Source organism: Entelurus aequoreus, linkage group LG11 (assembly GCF_033978785.1).
Source record: "Entelurus aequoreus isolate RoL-2023_Sb linkage group LG11, RoL_Eaeq_v1.1, whole genome shotgun sequence".
NCBI classification, from domain to species: Eukaryota; Metazoa; Chordata; class Actinopteri; order Syngnathiformes; family Syngnathidae; genus Entelurus; species Entelurus aequoreus.
The window spans coordinates 75025487-75043464 of NC_084741.1; the positions used below are offsets into that span (position 1 = coordinate 75025487).

General features: G+C 39.9%; 1 protein-coding gene and 1 long non-coding RNA gene across 2 annotated transcripts in view; one reads left to right on the plus strand and one right to left on the minus strand.

Moving 5' to 3' along the window:
• The window catches only part of LOC133660472 (RNA-binding motif, single-stranded-interacting protein 3-like), a 230354-nt gene that overhangs the window by 23644 nt on the left and 188732 nt on the right, over positions 1–17978 (minus strand). Inside the window, exon 7 of the mRNA XM_062063997.1 lies at positions 14017–14067. Within this exon, the coding sequence (XP_061919981.1) occupies positions 14017–14067 (51 nt within the window). The remainder of the gene's footprint in view (positions 1–14016; positions 14068–17978) is intronic.
• LOC133660794 (uncharacterized) lies at positions 2030–2638 on the plus strand. Its single transcript, XR_009827897.1, has 4 exons — positions 2030–2065; positions 2171–2248; positions 2338–2412; positions 2512–2638. It is a non-coding gene; the product is annotated as an uncharacterized LOC133660794 (long non-coding RNA).

The following is a 17978-nucleotide window of genomic DNA, read 5'->3' on the forward strand; positions in this document are numbered from 1 at the left end:
TTTTGAGAAGAATTGTTGTATATTCTTGGGTAGCAGGTTATAGTTTGCTTTGTTTATAATTTTAGCTGTTTGCAAATTCACTATGTCGTGGAATTTCAGTATCTTTGATTCAATAAATAAAGGATTTGTGTGTTCTCTATATCCAACATTATATATTATTCTAACTGATCTTTTTTGTAACACCGTTAATGAATGAAGTGTACTTTTGTAATTATTTCCCCATATTTCTACACAATAACTCAGATATGTAACACTAGTGAACAGTAGAGAATATGAAGTGATTTTTTGTCTAGAACATGTTTTGCTTTATTCATTATTGACGTGTTTCTTGCTACTTTATGTTGTATATTTTTTACTTGACATTTCCAGTTCAATTTATCATCAATCATTATACCTAGAAATTTGGTTTCATTTACTCTTTCAATTTCTATTCCGTCTATTTGTGTTTGACTTTCTCTTCTACTGTTACCAAATAGCATTATTTTAGTTTTACTGAGATTCAAAGATAGTCTGTTTTTGTCAAACCATCTTTTTAATTTGTTAATTTCTTCTGTTATTATTTGTATTATCTTCTGTGTGTTCTCTCCTGAACAAAACGCTGTTGTATCATCCGCAAATAATACTAACTTTAAATCTTATGTAACTTTACAAATGTCATTTATCTAGACATTGAATAATTTAGGTCCTATATTGATCCCTGAGGTACACCACAGGATATATTTAGCGATGTAGACGAAACCACCACATTAATATTAAAGATATGGTTAACATTCTTAGTGCTGAAGATATTCCCCTCTCCTTGTATCCCTTCTCCCAGCTCCACCGTCTCGCCGAGTGCCAGCAAGAGTCATGAGTACTTGTCAACTCGACTCCTCAACTGGAGATAACTTTCTAGGTAAAGACTGATCTCCAAAATAATATCTCAGCATCCAGTAACCATGGTTAACAGATCACAACCATTTAATACCAATTTATCTCCCTTAGCACCTCATCATGGGGAAGGATGTATTCATATGCCTTCACCAGCACCTGCATTAAACATGCAGAGAGTTACACAAGGTAGGGACTGATCTCTGTATACACTACACCCATAATTTCAAACCCTACTTTACGATTGAGCTGAAGTTCTGACTATTATGACCTGTACTTTTACCTTTCTTATAGTTCTTACCACCTTGGGGCACCATTCAGGTAAAATCTCAGCTCATCTTACTTGCTTATTTGTATACACTAACACCTGTGCATGCTTTTGTCCACGTTGTTCCTTTGACGATGAATAAATACCCCTTTTCTTTCTTTCTACATTAAGGGTGCCTTTTCATCTGATTAAATTTATAATGAACAGGGACATTGCGGTTGTCCCAAGTGGATGGTATGATGATAGGATGGTTTTCTGGCCCAGCTATAAAAACACAGACAGAATTGAAAGGCCAGCTTTAAATGAGGAGCAGCATGAGCCAAACTGGCCAAGATTTGACGTTTCTGTTGTCCGAACTTGTGGTATGCAAATTCATAATCTTCTTGTTTAAAAATAACGTCATAGTTGCTTCTCTTTATGCTTGGAATAACCTATTGTGTCTATGTTCTGACCAGGTCTCTTGTAAGAGAGAGACCTGATTTATCATCATCAATAATAATAATATTCTGTTCAGCTCTACAGCTAATTTGAAACTCATGTTCATTTTAACATATTCAATTTTAGACAACTACAAAGACGCATTAAAAATAATGCAACAATATGGAAAGGGCTGCAACACCTCAGACCTGCAATCTGAGGCAGAGAACGAGGAGCTGCCAGAAAAAAGGAACAGGAAGCCAGTGTAAGTGTGTTCCGTCTTGTTTTTGTCATGTTTCTACAGTAATAGGAAGGTTACTTCCGGTAGCATTCAAAAATAGACCAGAGATGCTTGTACTATATGTATATTTGGCAATTTTGGTATTGCAATAATCCTAATGATATGGTTACCCAACAGCCATCGTCTCGGGGACTCAGATGATAGCGAAGAAGACCCGGGAAATAGTGATCTTACATCTCTGGGGTTGACAAGCCAATTGCACAGGCAGAGTAAGGAATAATCTCTTAACATCGAAAACAACAAAACCACCAAAAGATATGGTTAACATTCTTAGTGCTAAAGATATTCCCCTCTCCTTGTATCCCTTCTCCCAGCTCCACCGTCTCGCCGAGTGCCAGCAAGAGTCATGAGTACTTGTCAACTCGACTCCTCAACTGGAGATAACTTTCTAGGTAAAGATTGATCTCTGAAATAATATCTCAGCATCCAGTAACCATGGTTAACAGATCACAACCATTTAATACCAATTTATCTCCCTTAGCACCTCACCATGGGGAAGGACGCATTCATATGCCTTCACCAGCACCTGCATTAAACATGCAGAGAGTTACACAAGGTAGGGACTGATCTCTGAAATATTAGTGTATAGATAGGCCCCTTGGGTATTACCAGTCATGGTTAACTGATGGCTCTCTCACAATGCCCACCTCACTAGGAACGGCAGTCCCTCCTCGACTCCCTCCACCCCCCTCACCAGCAGCCCTCAACATGTGGCAGACAGAGGAGCCTGGATCCAGCCTGGCCTACAGGCCAACATGGCGAGGGGGAAGAATGGCGACAACATTTCCTGCTCTGGTGAGCAATAACTGACAAATACTGGATGGTCATTCTGTGCCACAAATTTTGGAAAAAATTCAAATTCACAAGCAATCACATATTTTCTTCAAACTTTGTCAATAACTTTTGTCATTAACTAAGGTCAATAGCTAATGTCAGGATTATGAGTAATGAGGATAAACACTGAAACATGTTAATTTTATACTGCTGTTTGTCAACAGCGCCTGAGGTAATCCACATCCTTAGCCTGCTGGAAACTATTAAGCACAACCAAGACCAGCTGATTGCGAAGGTAAACTTCTTAAGCCTTGAATAGGTCAATATTTCATAATGACGTTGATTTTGATTCATTATTATTTTTTAAAGAAAGAAACAGCCTACATGGCAGCTTTGTGTGATTAGAGTAAACATTGCTACATTTTCTTGTTACATTTCACCTGTTTGCTCTTTAAATACCACTTTTAATGTTTTTTATTTATTTCGATCATATTTTTTAAAAATGTGCCCTGGGGCCGTTAAAAAATGACCTGCAGGCCGCAAATGGCTCCCGGGCCGCACTTTGGACACCCCTGGCCTACACGAATACAAACATAGAATGATAGTACAAATATAATAAGAAAACAATGTCAACCTCCCAAAGTTGGGTTATGGATATTTATTTATGCCCCCCACCCCCAACCCCCCGCCGCCGTCATCCAACAGAGCCAAACAAGTACTCTGATCAAGGAACCAAATAACGATATTGTTTAAACATTTTGGATGTCTTGCACACCTATACCCTGATCACAAATTCATAGTTTACGCACCTTATTTTAACCACCTCCAGTAACTTTAAGTCATGTTTTTTTTTTCAAATGTAATCTCCTTAATACCTATCACATATTTTGTTTTGTGTAAGCATACTTGGCTTTGGATGCTACATACCATAAACATAAACGTATCTGTCTTGTAATCTTGTTTGATTACAGGTGCTGTGAGTAAAAATGTGTTGACAAGGTCAGCCACGGACGCTGAGGTCACCAAACACGCCATCAGGTGGTTCAACTTAGCGGGGGATCGGGCAACGAGGAGACGAGTCCCGCTTCCACCTCCTCAGGAGGAATAGAGATGTATATGTATAAATAAACAACCTTTTATTGGACTTCTTGTCATTCACCAGTTATTCATTTTCTGATATGTTAGCTGTTCATGGAGCAGCGTTTCCTTGAAGTTGTAGCCTAATAGATTAAATATGTATATTTACTTTTTAAATATATATTATATATATTTACTTTATAGAGTGAATTGACCATTTTCTGTTTCTGCCTATTGACAATATTGTTAGTTTAAAAATACAAGGCAATGCATATGTAAGCTTATATTGCTGTAGTAGGGCTTAGTGAATTTTTTAGTTGCCTATTTTATCCTACAGCAAGAACAGAAGGGATTTGGAAAATAAGATAAAGGGGTCCAAAACGGCCAGATGAGCCAGGGTTTTTATGAGTCCGTTGCTGGTCCGCCGCGGAAATAAGGCTTTGATCATGGGTGCGGAGTGGATGCAGCGCGCCGTCACGGCGGATCCGCTACCTGCCGCCGTGGCGGATACGTTCCTGAGTGCAAATGGACGCCGATGCTGGTCCGTTTCGCGGTTCCGTTCCGCGGTTCCGTTCCGCGGTTCCGTTCCGGAAAGCGCGATACCTGCGCGGGGGATCCGCCGCGGAGTGTTTTTGCTGTGTGGGTTGCTGCCTAGGAATGCGCTTGTTGAGAATAAAAAAACATTATTAATGCGGGACGTGACACCTTTGTGTTTTTTTTATACCAAAATGCAAAAGACTGCCATACACACATAGGTTTAAGGGACCCAGCATATTCCCCCCCCATGCATGAATGAATGAATGGATGAATGCAGGGCGTTTCTACACGACACAATATTTGTCACTATCCATACTGTGTCGGCTGATTTCTTTACCTCCTAAAGATCTAATTTCTTTGGAAGTCTCGTTACTGTCCTCCCCTATTACGCCACCTTCCTTGCCTTGCTTGTTATGCATGGTTAGGTAATGCATTCATTTCCGGCAGGGGGATGTATGAGCAATTACGCACAAATAAATCCTCTTACTAATTAAGAGCCAGACGGGTGAGTTCAAGTAATCTGGGCAAAGGCTGCAAAGCACTTCTCAATGCACTCTGCTGTTTAAAGTGGATGGCATGTAAGCATGCTCTGATGTAATATGATCATAGACGGAATTTTTGGGGAGGGGGGTCAGGAGAAATATGTGCAATACGCTTTTTCAAAATGCAGTTTTTATGGCCTGCACTTTTTAACATCCAAAAATAATGTTACACTATTAAATGGTATTAAACTGGTCATTTGAGGCCGCCCACAAGCTCATCGAGTGCCTTTCTGGGGCTTCATACTTGCCAATGTGACAAATGATTTGACAGCATGCAGCAAGCTGACCAATCATCAGTTAGATGGTTCGATTCCCAACCAGGACATACAATATTAATAATAAGAGGAATACAAATAATAATAATGGATTGGATTTATTTAGCACTTTTAGACACTCAAAGCGCTTTACAGAGAGCACTGAGAACCCATCATTCATTCACTCCCCAGTGCTGGTGGTAAGCTTCATTTGTAGCCACTGCTGCCCACCAAACACTTTGACACATTCGGACACCAGTGTGAGCGGTACTTGGTGAAAGGTAGGTGAAGTGTCTTGCCCAAGGACACAACGGCCGTGACTATATGGCGAAAGCTGGATTCAAGTTGCTAGACGGCCACTCTACCATCAAAGTAGTCATTTGTTTCATTCTGTTAATTTTGTTATTACGTTAAAAAATACATTATTGAATAATTTGTATCCAATTCATATTACTCTAAAACATGCATCTAATCCCTTCAAGTCATACATACCCCCTGTACGCAATCCAGTTGTACCCCTCCCCCGCACTTCTGAAATGTAAATGTTGTTACATTTCTGTCATTTTTATTGGCCCAATTTATATTCCGAAAATGAATGCACTGAATACCTTTTACAGTTTTGTTATTGCATGAAGTGAAAACCTTACAACACGTAGGTTCTGGTCTACTAAGTTCCAAATACCACACCTAAACAGCTTGTGTAAACTATTAAATTGTGTGTACTATTAGTGGACGTGTTGCGTTTGATCTTCTAAGACTGCATGTACAATTTATAACTGGTGCATACCGTCTTATTTAAGTGTACTACCTGCTGTCACCATGGAAACACTCATTTACTGCACTTACATGCTATCATGCTCCTACCTCTGGTGTTTTGCTATGTTTCGAAACGTGCAACAGACATGTACCACTTTTTATGGGCAATTTAGAAGTCGTCCTGCAGTGCATCTACAATGGAACCCACTGAATGCAAGTGTGCACTTCAGACGCAAGAAATGGATATTACAAGAAGTGTTTTTCATATACCTGTATATGAATAAAACAACATCATTAAAAATAAAACGGCAGCTGTCAGCAAAACGTATCAATTGAATTCGTTTGAATCAGCCCCTTAAAGCTGGGGTACTTGAATCTTGTGTCACGAGGCAAAATTCAAACTGTAAATCTTGCCCCCCCACTTTGCGCACCACACTGATAGTCCCTTCCAGTCTCCTCCACTCTGGAAGTGCACACAATCGTGCACGAGAGCTGTACGTGCGTACGCATAGGTTGCTGACAGTATGTAGTTGCATCGAAGTTAAAGTTAAAAGTACCAATGATTGTCACACACACACAAGGTGTGGTGAAATTTTTCCTCTGCATTTGACCCACCGAAGGATCCCCTTATTTGTATTTTGCTGCAGAAAATAAATGTCCTCGTCACAGGTACGGGTTTTTTACTCTAATTATGAAATTGTCACTTATGTTGCTATGCTGTAATATTTCCATATGTTATACAAATATTTAGCAAATCCAAATGCAAAAACCACAAAGTATCTCGGCTTACAATACACAGAACAGCAAACGTGTGACTATCTGTAACACACGTCGCCACGCAAAAAGGATACATTGTTCTAAATCCTGTGATTGGATCTGGAGGGGTTGACCGCCAGGAAGACAAATTATTTTTATTTTATTTTTTTTTTTCTGACTAAAATACTTGATTATAAGGCACAGACTGTCACAGTGAGGGGGTGCGCTTGCTGCGCGGTTGTTCTCCCAATGCAAAGGAACGGCTCTGGACGAAGGCGTAAGGTAGGAAGTGATTTATTTCTCATAAATCATCCAATAAACAAAACAACAAGGATGCGTGCCGAGCGCACGGGAAGCTAAGGAACTATTTACTTAGCATAGGCAAAAGACAAGGAACTCAGAAACTCACGTGACAATTGCAAGAAGCAAACACAACGAAAGCAGGAAGAGTGACTGGCAAAGGCAACTTAAATAATGCCTCTGATTAGCGCTCGGGAAGCAGGTGAGCGGGCGAGCACTAATCAGAGACAGGTGCACACAAAGAGTGACCATGACAACCAAAACAAACTCCTGAAGTGCACAAAACAACTTAGGAAGTCCAAAACTAACAGAACATAACTAAACAAAACATGATCCGGACCACGGATCATGACACAGACAGCCCGCAGACGTACGATTTTTACAGAAATGATTACTGTTACGATATACTTTATGAGGCTAATATGAATTTTTTTAGTTAAATAATATAATCTTGGCACCCCAGCTTTAATTTATCCAGCTGCTACAAAATTCTAATAAGATATCGTTGAACAGACAATATGTCTAATATTTGTATTTTTGACAGTCCATATATGTTGACAAGCATACGTAGGACGCAGCGCAACTTCCTCCTTTCTTACAGCTATATCTGCACTACTGCCAGTATTGCATGTTAAAGTTAAAGTACCAATGACTGTCACACACACACTAGGTGTGGCGAAATTATTCTCTGCATTTGACCCATCACCCTTGATCACCTCCTGGGAGGTGAGGGGAGCAGTGGGCAGGAGTCCTTTATAGACATACTAAATATGTCTATAAATAACAGCGACCACAGAATAGTTTCAGCCTTGATAAATCACACTGTGCGTGCCAAATGAATATATTTGCATTTTGTAGTGGACATTCTGACCATCAGCATATATACTGCATGTTCATGAAGACAGACAAGCTAAATAGAATGCACACTCTATTTTGCTCACTTAAGAGACACAACCTAGTACAGTGTTTTTCAACCTTTTTTTAGGCAAGGCACATTTTTTTCATTAAAAAATCCGGAGGCACACCACCAGCAGAAAACATTACAAAAATGAAACTCCACTAGGTCGTCGTGCCTTATTTTGAGTTTGTTGGCGTTTTCCTGTGTGTAGTGCTTTAGTTCTTGTCTTGCACTGTTATTTTGGTGGCCCTTCCTGTTTTGTTGGTGTTTTCCTTTAGCAGTTTCATGTCTTCCTTTGAGCGCTATTCCGCGCACCTGCTTTGTATTAGCAAGCAAGGCTCTTTACGTTGTTGCTATCCTTCTTTGTGTGGACATTGTTGATTGTCATGTCATGTACGGATGTACTTTGTGGACGCCGTAGGTTTTTGCTGTCGTCCAGCATTCTGTTTCTGTTTACTTTGTAGCCACTTCAGTTTTACTTTTGTTTTGCATAGCCATTGCCTTTTCCTTTCCCTTTCCCTTTCCCTTTTGTTCATTTTTGGTTTAAGCATTACATACCTTTTTACGTGCACGCTGCCTCCCGCTGTGGTCTGCATATTGGGATCACAACAAACCATCCTCGTCTCACCCGACACATTCTGACTTTTACAAAGCAATAAACTAGCTGCTGCCACCTACTGACATGGGTTAGTATTACGTGGATACCCTGCCGAGTTTTACACAACACAGACACTAAGCAACGGGACATTATTTGCAGATTATAATTATTGATTAGCAAAAAATATTTTTTGGACCAATTAGGTGAAGTTGCATAATTTCCTGTGTGGTTGAAAAACACTGACCTAGTAGATCAGCTTTGCGTTTGCTATCCAGTTTGCACATGCTTTAATACACGCAAACATTCAATAGATCAGGTCCATAGTTGACAGTGGTTAGCAAGGTGTGCTCAGGGGTATTAACCCAAATCAGTCAATAAGCGTACAGCATTAATTCATGTTTTGAGTCATTGGTTGTTGCTGAAAGAGACTCTGCTACTATAGGAACAGAATTGAGCAGCAGACTCTCTAAGTCTTCCTCCCTGATGAAGCTTTAATTTGCCAAGTTCGTGTATATCCAGAATATACAAGGACTGGCCTTCGCCTTTGTTGTCTAACAGGGATTTCGAGACAAGGCAGCGGAACCAGACCAGACATGCTTTTGCAGCAGTTGCTCTCTCGTTGTTGCTGATTTATGCTTTGTAATCCCTTCTTTTCTTTCCTTCCCCTGTTCCTGGCCTCCTCCTTCCCATTTTCTCTCCTCTCCCTGTCAAATGCACACAATTGCTTTTGTTTCGTTTGTCTTACACATACCTACATTTGCTCATCTCCTCTTAGGAAGTTCTGACAAGCAACCTGACATATAATAAGACGGGACATGTGTTGGAAAACATACAAAATAGGGTAGTCATCCTCTCTTTTACAGGCATAATTAGTGTCAGACCCTTTGTAGTTTGAATTTGGCAGACAGAGGAAGTCCAAATTGGAAGCAAGAACACAAAGAAAATTCAGCACAGGCTTGTGATGATAATTTGAAGCAGTATTTACTTTAAATTCCTTATCATATTATCTACAATTCAAAATACTAATTTACACAGTCTCTCAGTGCCACTCAAAATGTCAAATTGAATGGTAAAAAAAGTGTTAAATGATATCTTATGTCAATATATATATACAGTATATATATATATATATATATATATATATATATATATATATATATATATATATATATATATATATATATATATTGAATATATATATACATATATATATATATATATATATATATATATATATATATATATATATATATATATATATATATATATATATATATATATATATATATATATATATATATCAAAATACCTTTTCTTTGATAGTAATACGAAATCATTTTGATAGTATTAATTTGCACACATTCTAAAAGACGCAAGACAACTACATTATTTTTCAGCAATCAGTTGCATGCAGCACTAAGATCATATACTGTAGCCAAGGGGAAAAAGAGGTCTTACTCTGTCACGAGACTTGGCCGAGATAAGTGTGTGATGTTAGTGGCTTTGAAAAGTGGAGCTAGGACAAATTATATCCAACAAAAAGTGTAAAATGTTCATAATAAACTTAAAGACATGTCAGAAATAAGTCTATGGTATGGTATGTTTAAATGTTGTCCTGTTTTTAGTGTAGAGTACACGATGCTTTTCTTTGTGTAACATGCATCTGTATTACGTGAACTATGGAGAAATGGCGTCATGCAAATCCGGATGTGTCTTTCCCAACATATATCATGTGTGCATCAATATAGTGATGTTCAAAGATGAACCTTTGTGCATGTAACGTATACAACAATAGCTTTAATTATGATAACATACATATTAACTTTAAATCTATGAGCAAAATGATATTTGTAAAATAATATTGGCAGTATGTATTACAGCGTAACATACTGTACAGTAGGAAAGGATTTCATATGGCCCCATTTATCATGGTTTACCTGGCACACGGAACGTGACAAATTGGGCAGAGCACTATCCACTTTAGCAGCCAGATGGCGGTAGAGTGTTGGATATCTTAAAATGTGTTTTGTGATATTTTAACCAGTTGCTATGTAGAGTGGCGCTTTCCATCATTTTTAGCAGACTGCATTGCAAAATGAATAACACCCCTTTTCCTCTCATGCGAGATCCACACAGGAATGGGGCCATGTGAATCCCTTCCCTACTATACATGGAGCATGTCATCTGAACCAGTTCTGTCATGTTCAACCCCTAACAAAAAATATATTTTTTGATCAAAAATAACCTGATGTCTTCACATCTCACTTACTAGCAATCTAACCTTTTAACATGACAGAAGTAGTGATTTGAGTTATATATCGTGATCCATATCGATATTGACTGATATGAAAAACAATATTGTGTTATGTTTTTTTCCCATATTGCACAGCTCTACGTCCAAGCACTATTTTTTAATACGTTCTCTCACCTGCTAGCCAACTTAAACAGATGTGTAAATAAATGTGTTTTCCTGTGTTGCTTGTTTTAAAGCTTTATTATTACGCAGTAAAAACTGGGGCCACTTTGGTGTCATGGTGAACTACTTGCCAATGATAACACAGCATAAATGGACTACCTGTAATCACCCCTTTCAGTCTTTAATACTACTCGTATGACACGGCTGGTTATATAGCGGACAGCAGTCTAGTGAGTAACGTAATAGAGTCTTCCTGCCACAATAGTACAGCTCCAATATAAACTTGAGTAGCATGGTCGTTTTAGAAATACAGTTGTAAATCTGCCACGATGACAGTGTTCCAAGCATTGCTAAATTAGCAATTATCTCCATGGGCTTTTGAATGGATGCGGCCGCAACAAATACATACATGCTGAATCACCGCTGAATAAAAGTTCAGCAGAAACAAAGTATGATTGTATTCATGAGGTAAGTCAGTCCATCAGAGTAGAACAAGCAAACACCTGGGGCCTCATGCACAACGAGTTGGGTGGCTATCCTGCTAAATATGGACGTAAGATCAAATCCAAAAAGTGGCCTACTCCAGTAAAAATTCAGATGTATGAAAGTGTTGACACACATATATCCAAGCACAATTCTTTGTTATATTGTAATCTACTTGAAATCGACCGCGGTTCTGTGCGTGGTTTGGCACGCCCAGACCATGCTCAGGCCACACACCCTTATTAATACGCATATCGTATTAAATTAAAAGTTTGGTGTGTAATTGTTCGTATGCCTCTGATGGGCACATCAGTCAGTCTGAGGAGTTGAAGAAGGCACTTTTTTATCTGTGAACTGTTACCCGGCATCACTTATGTGTGTTGCCAAAGCATCCACACTGAAGAAATGTGCATCCAAAGCTTTGAAGTTGCCGTGAGGCATCGCACATTTCCACGTCAACGTCAAGTTTTGATACATCTCAACTTTGCCGTAAAAAGGGCGTACGGCAGGTTTTTGTGCGTAAGCCAGCTTGTTACATGAGGCCCCTGCAGAGCACGATGACAACGTTGATGATCAGCTACTGAAGTGACCGGTCGCCATATTCATGTGGCCCCCCTTTATTGTTGTGGCCCTAAAAAAACACATAAAGTGTTTATGCCAGGGGCTGGTCCTGGTTACAACACTTATTTTTATGGTTGTGATATACCAGATCTGGCTTTAGCAAAGTTCTGTACATTTCTAAACACCTGCAGAGTCTTTTTCCAGCCAGCAGGGTGTAGACCAAGGGTGTCAAACTCATTTTAGCTCAGGGGCCGCATGGAGGAAAATCTATTCCCAAGTGTGCCGGAATGGTAAAATCATGGCATGATAACTTAAAAATAAAGACAACTCCAGGTTGTTTTCTGGACAAAACACTTGAAGTTTGTTGAAAATTCTGAGGAAATTGGTGCAGTTTAAAAAACACAATGTCTTTGTCTCAGTGTATCTACAAAGCCAGGATTAAACATTAAGTCACAGTCCTTCTGGGATTGAACAAAAAACACAACATGTAAAGCACTTTGAGTACCTTGAAGGTAGAAAAACGCTTTACAAGTATAACCCATTTACCATAACTCTTCTAGGTATCAAATACCTCCTTTGTCATGTCCACATATCAATCCGGTGCTAACTCAACAAACCGTAAAAAACGGAGGTAAAAACTATTCAAAAGGGTCAAGTTTTCTCATTTTTGACAGAGACATTACGGGGTAGTAAGGGTGCCAAATAATGATGTGTTCGAAGCAAAAGACATAAAACGGCAGGTTTTAAGTTTAATTTGGGTCGAAGGAGAGTAGCCGTAGCCACACTTTACTTTGTACCTCTTGCTAGTCCTAACAGAATTGCTATTGTGACATCCAGTGGACACATGTAGAACAGCAGTTTCGGTAACATTTTAGTATGGGGAACATATTCACCCTTAATTAGTTGCTTATTAAAGTAACACAAACTTAATTTAGAGTTATTTGGACACTAGGGGAACGTATAAGGGTTAGGGTTAGGGTTACTAATAAGCAATAATTCTGAGGTTATTGAGGGAAGACTCTTAGTTAATGGCTTACTGGTTGTATAATAAGGCCATGCATACTTAGGCATTGATAAGTTCTTAATAATGACTAATTAAGAGCCAATATGTTCCTAATTTGCAGGTTAATAAGTAACTAATTAATGGTGAATATGTTCCCTATACTAAAGTGTTACGGCAGTTTCTTTCATTCCAAAAAAATGCAGCTCATATTAATACTTGGCAAACTCATAACGGGGGGCCGGATAAAACCTGTCAGGCCCGCGGGCCGTAGGTTTGACTCCCTGGTGTAGACCTTTATTACATATCTCAAGGCTCAGCAACGTTGAGTCCTTCAAGCCGATATGCAGAGGTCAGGCGTCGGCTGATTCAACAATGAAGAAGCCAGCCTTAAGCAACATATTTTTATGTCTGTCATATTTAGCAGTAATCTTAAAGTCATATTTTTTATCCTCTTGTTTGATCAGTATACCATGTCATTCGCGGTTTGGGATGCAATTGAACAAACTCTACAGAGCTGTCAAAAAATTAATGTCTTGTTGACCTTAAAAAAATGTGCAGTATGAAAAGAAAATAATGCAGTGGTTCTTAACCTTGTTGGAGGTACCGAACCCCACCAGTTTCATATGCGCATTCACTGAACCCTTCTTTAGTGACAAATAAAATGTTGTTTTTATTTCAAATTCAAGACAAAGTTATGTTTTTTTTACTGGTGCACAAAATGAACCGTGCATGAACATCACCTTGTTCAAAGAACAAAACCAACACAGTGCATTAACTCATAACAAATTACACACCTGCAAATCAGTGTAACTTCTGCTGTTGCCGTATTCATAATACGCCGATCGGGAGAAGTTTTTATTTACACGATGAGTCTGGTGTGTCTTAGCCTCCGCCGAACCCCTGAGGCCGACTCACCGAACCCATAGGGTTCGATCGAACCCAGGTTAAGAACCACTGACATAATGCAAAACATGCATTATAAATGATTATAGTATTATGCAAAACAATAACATATACCCCCATTATTTATTATTTACTTTTTACTTTTGAAATTTTATCTCAATTCTGTACACTGCTACTGGAATTTTTATTTGTATTTTCCTGAGGGAACGCTCCTGAAGGAATCAATAAAGTACTATCTATCTATCTATCCATCCATCTATCTATAACATAATTAAAATAATAATAATAAAAGATGCACTTACTGTAGGTTGCATAACATACTGTTGATGTGGCATCCAAGATGTACTCTGGACCTGAGGAGAGATGACATAGATAAAGATTAAGGACTAAGTGATGGCAATATGGACACAATACATTTTTTTAGGTGGGCTATTGGATAAAAACGCCAAGAAAGAAGGAGGGGATGGCAGGAAGATACAGATGGGGGTTGGTGGAGGGTGTCACATAGATGATCATTGTGTGTGTGTAGGAATGGTGGAAGGAGGAAATAAAAAGGGACAATTGGAAGGACAGAAACGGAGAGAAAATGACCAAAGAAGAAAAAAAAAAGGAGAGAAAATGAATCATTAACCCGAGCCTCCACAGACACATTGCAGAGGTTCAGTCCCTGCGGCAGTGTGTCTTGAAGAATACTACAGCTGCAACCGAGGGTCCACTGCGCTATGTTGTAATTATAAGAGGATATGGAGACCATAGAGAGCCATACAGTCTAATAATTACTGTTTCACACTGCAGGTTTCATCATCAAAGCCCGTCTTAAAAAACTTAAATCACCACTTTCATCTTTTAGCTGTCTACTTCCTAACTATAACATAACAAGTAATATGTCCCGGAGGACATCTTTGTTACATGTAATATATACTGTACTCCTGATGTTTACTGTAAATAAAACTACCAACAGTATGTGACTGTCTTGGTTCTCTGTGAACACCGTTTAAGAGCACAACCTACGAAACGTAGTGAAGAGCTGAAACATCGGCCAAATAGCTTTGTATATGTATAATAATACTTTACTTTTAATGGGGGCGTGGGTCAACAATGGTTGGAATATTATTTGCCTCATCATGTACTTTCTCATCAAATAATGGAGAGTTGCAATTTTTCACAAAGGATGACTGATGTTTAAAAAGAAAAAAAAATCAGTTTTAAAAGGAAGGCTCAAAGGCTAAATCAATTTCTGAAAAGAAGCAACTTTGAAAGGAACTGCTATCATTCACCCATGGGAACTGATTTGGCGGATTTGGGCCGAGCAACAAAAGCATCTAACATAGGAGAGCCAAAATGTACTTAGTTGAGTTTAACTAGTGCACAAACTTTAATGAAGCACATGGATTAGTTGCTATGATAAGTACTCAGGCCCACCCCTGGCTAAATTGGAACCCTAAGCAGAAGTTTATTCGGAGGCCCCCCATTGCAAAATCTTTTACACTTTTTTTCATTATGTGAAATTATTTTTTTTAAATACTTTTTTTAATCAAACTTGAATTTAATTTGATGCATGTTTTGTACTGAAATGTATTAATGGGAAGTAAATTGTTCCATGTTTGCTTTGGAGTGCAAAGTAACACCCATCCCATCCATCCGTTTTCTACCGCTTGTCCTGTTTGGGATTGCGGGGGTGCTGGAGCCTATCTCAGCTGCATTCGGGCGGTAGGCGGGGTACACCCTGGACAAGTCGCCACCTCATCGCAGGGCCAACACAGATAGACAGACAACTATCAACCTCACATTCACACACTAGGGCCAATTTAGTTTTGCAAATCAACCTATCCCCAGGTGCATGTCTTTGGAGGTGGGAGGAAGCCGGAGTACCCGGAGGGAACCCACGCAGTCACAGGGAGAATATGCAAACTCCACACAGAAAGATCCCGAGCCCAGGATTGAACCAAGGACCTTCGTATTGTGAGGCACATGCACTAACCCCTGTAACACCGTTCTGCCCTGCAAAGTAACACATTTAGCATAATTAAAACATCAATTTGCAAATCGACCGTGGAATATACAGGGGAATTTACAACTATATAATTATCAGTACCAACAGGATGGGGCTAGGAATAAGTTTGCAGTAAAATTTCATATGAGGTGACGTGTCATGACTGACATTTTACATGCACTTCTTCATGCAAAAGAGAGCCCCACCCGCCCCCGGATCACGAGATGGTCTCTGTTATCCTTTACTTGTATATCCAGTGTACAAACACCACTCACTAAATTAAGGATGTGTCCTGCATAACAGTTTCAGTCAGATGTTTCTGTGGTTCACTTCAAACATATAGGCCATAAGTTTGGCTGTAAATCTTAACCACTGTCCCACAATTGTGGGTAAACTACAAGAAGTGACAGATCGTCACACAATTGTACAGTGCAGTACATATTCGGTTCCGGTTCGCCGTGAGTGGCTGCTCGCTGTTGCGAAAAAGCTAAGTATCGTTCCATCTGTGTGCTTTTAATTGTTTTACATCTTTCTTTACTACTTCCCAAACATATTTAGTAGTCCTATTTAACTTGCAAATCACCCGATCTCTGTCTCACCACCCCTCCCTCAGCTAGCTAGCTGCTAAGCTAACGAAGCTAGCGTGGAGAAAGGCGGCGCCGGTCGGAAGGAATCTACTCCCGCACTCTGTGACCACTTCCATGGAGACAGCAGGAACTTCACTCGGTGACAGAAAATACCGTGAGTATGGCTTTCTGCGTTTCGTGCACCTTACTCATGGATAGGTTGGCTCTGCTAGAGGGCCGTGTCCGCCAGTTAGAGCAGAGTAACCTCGTAACTTTAGATGTTGCGGACACATCTGCTAGCGTTAGCTGTAGCGAGCTAACTAGCCCAGTTTATAGCAGTCCTAAGCGACCTATAAGCTACGATGTACCGGTTGAGACGCATAATAGATTTAGCCCTTTAGCTAGTCCTACACCCCAGTCTACCGGGCACCACACTTTAGTCATAGTCTTCGACCCAACTCTCTCGTTTGAGTCACACATTAAGAGTGTTACTAAAACGGCCTTCTTTCATCTCCGTAATATCGCAAAAATTCGTTCCATTTTGTCCACTAGCGACACTGAGATCATTATTCATGCGTTCGTTACGTCTCGTCTCGATTACTGTAACGTATTATTTTCGGGTCTCCCTATGTCTAGCATTAAAAGATTACAATTGGTACAAAATGCGGCTGCTAGACTTTTGACAATAACAAGAAACTTTGATCATATTACGCCTATACTGGCTCACCTGCACTGGCTTCCTGTGCACTTAAGATGTGACTTTAAGGTTTTACTACTTACGTATAAAATACTACACGGTCTAGCTCCAGCATATCTTGCCGATTGTATTGTACCATATGTCCCGGCAAGAAATCTGCGTTCAAAGAACTCCGGCTTATTGGTGATTCCCAGAGCCCAAAAAAAATCTGCGGCCTATAGAGCGTTTTCTATTCGGGCTCCATTACTATGGAATGCCCTCCCGGTAACAGTTAAAGATGCTATCTCAGTAGAAGCATTTAAGTACCATCTTAAAACTCATTTGTATACTCTAGCCTTTAAATAGACCCCTTTTTAGACCAGTTGATCTGCCGTTTCTTTTCTTTTCTCTTCTGCCCCCCTCTTGCTTGAGGAGGGGGGTGGGCACAGGTTCGGTGGCCATGGATGGACCCGAGGTGGACCGCTCGCCTGTGCATCGGTTGGGGACATCTCTGCGCTGCTGACCCGTCTCCGCTCGGGATGGTTTCCTGCTGGCCCCATTTTGGACTGGACTCTCACTATTGTGTTAGATCCACTATGGACTGGACTTTCACTAATATGTTAGATCCACTATGGACTGGACTTTCACAATATTATGTCAGACCCACTCAACATCCATTGCTTTCGGTCTCCTCTAGAGGGGGGGGACGGGGGGGGGGGGACGGGACATATGCGGTCCTCTCCAAGGTTTCTCATAGTCATTCACATCGATGTCCCACTGGGGTGAGTTTTCCTTGCCCTTAGGTGGGCTCTGTACCGAGGATGTCGTTGTGGCTTGTGCAGCCCTTTGAGACACTTGTGATTTAGGGCTATATAAATAAACATTGATTGATTGATTGATTGAAGAAGTACATTAGGAGTATTTGACTTTGAAGCTAGCGACTCGGCGGTCATAGTTACATGACCCAGTCTGTTTCCAGTCTAAAGAAAGGCAGCAGACCTCGAACTTCTCTGGGTTGTGACACCATTT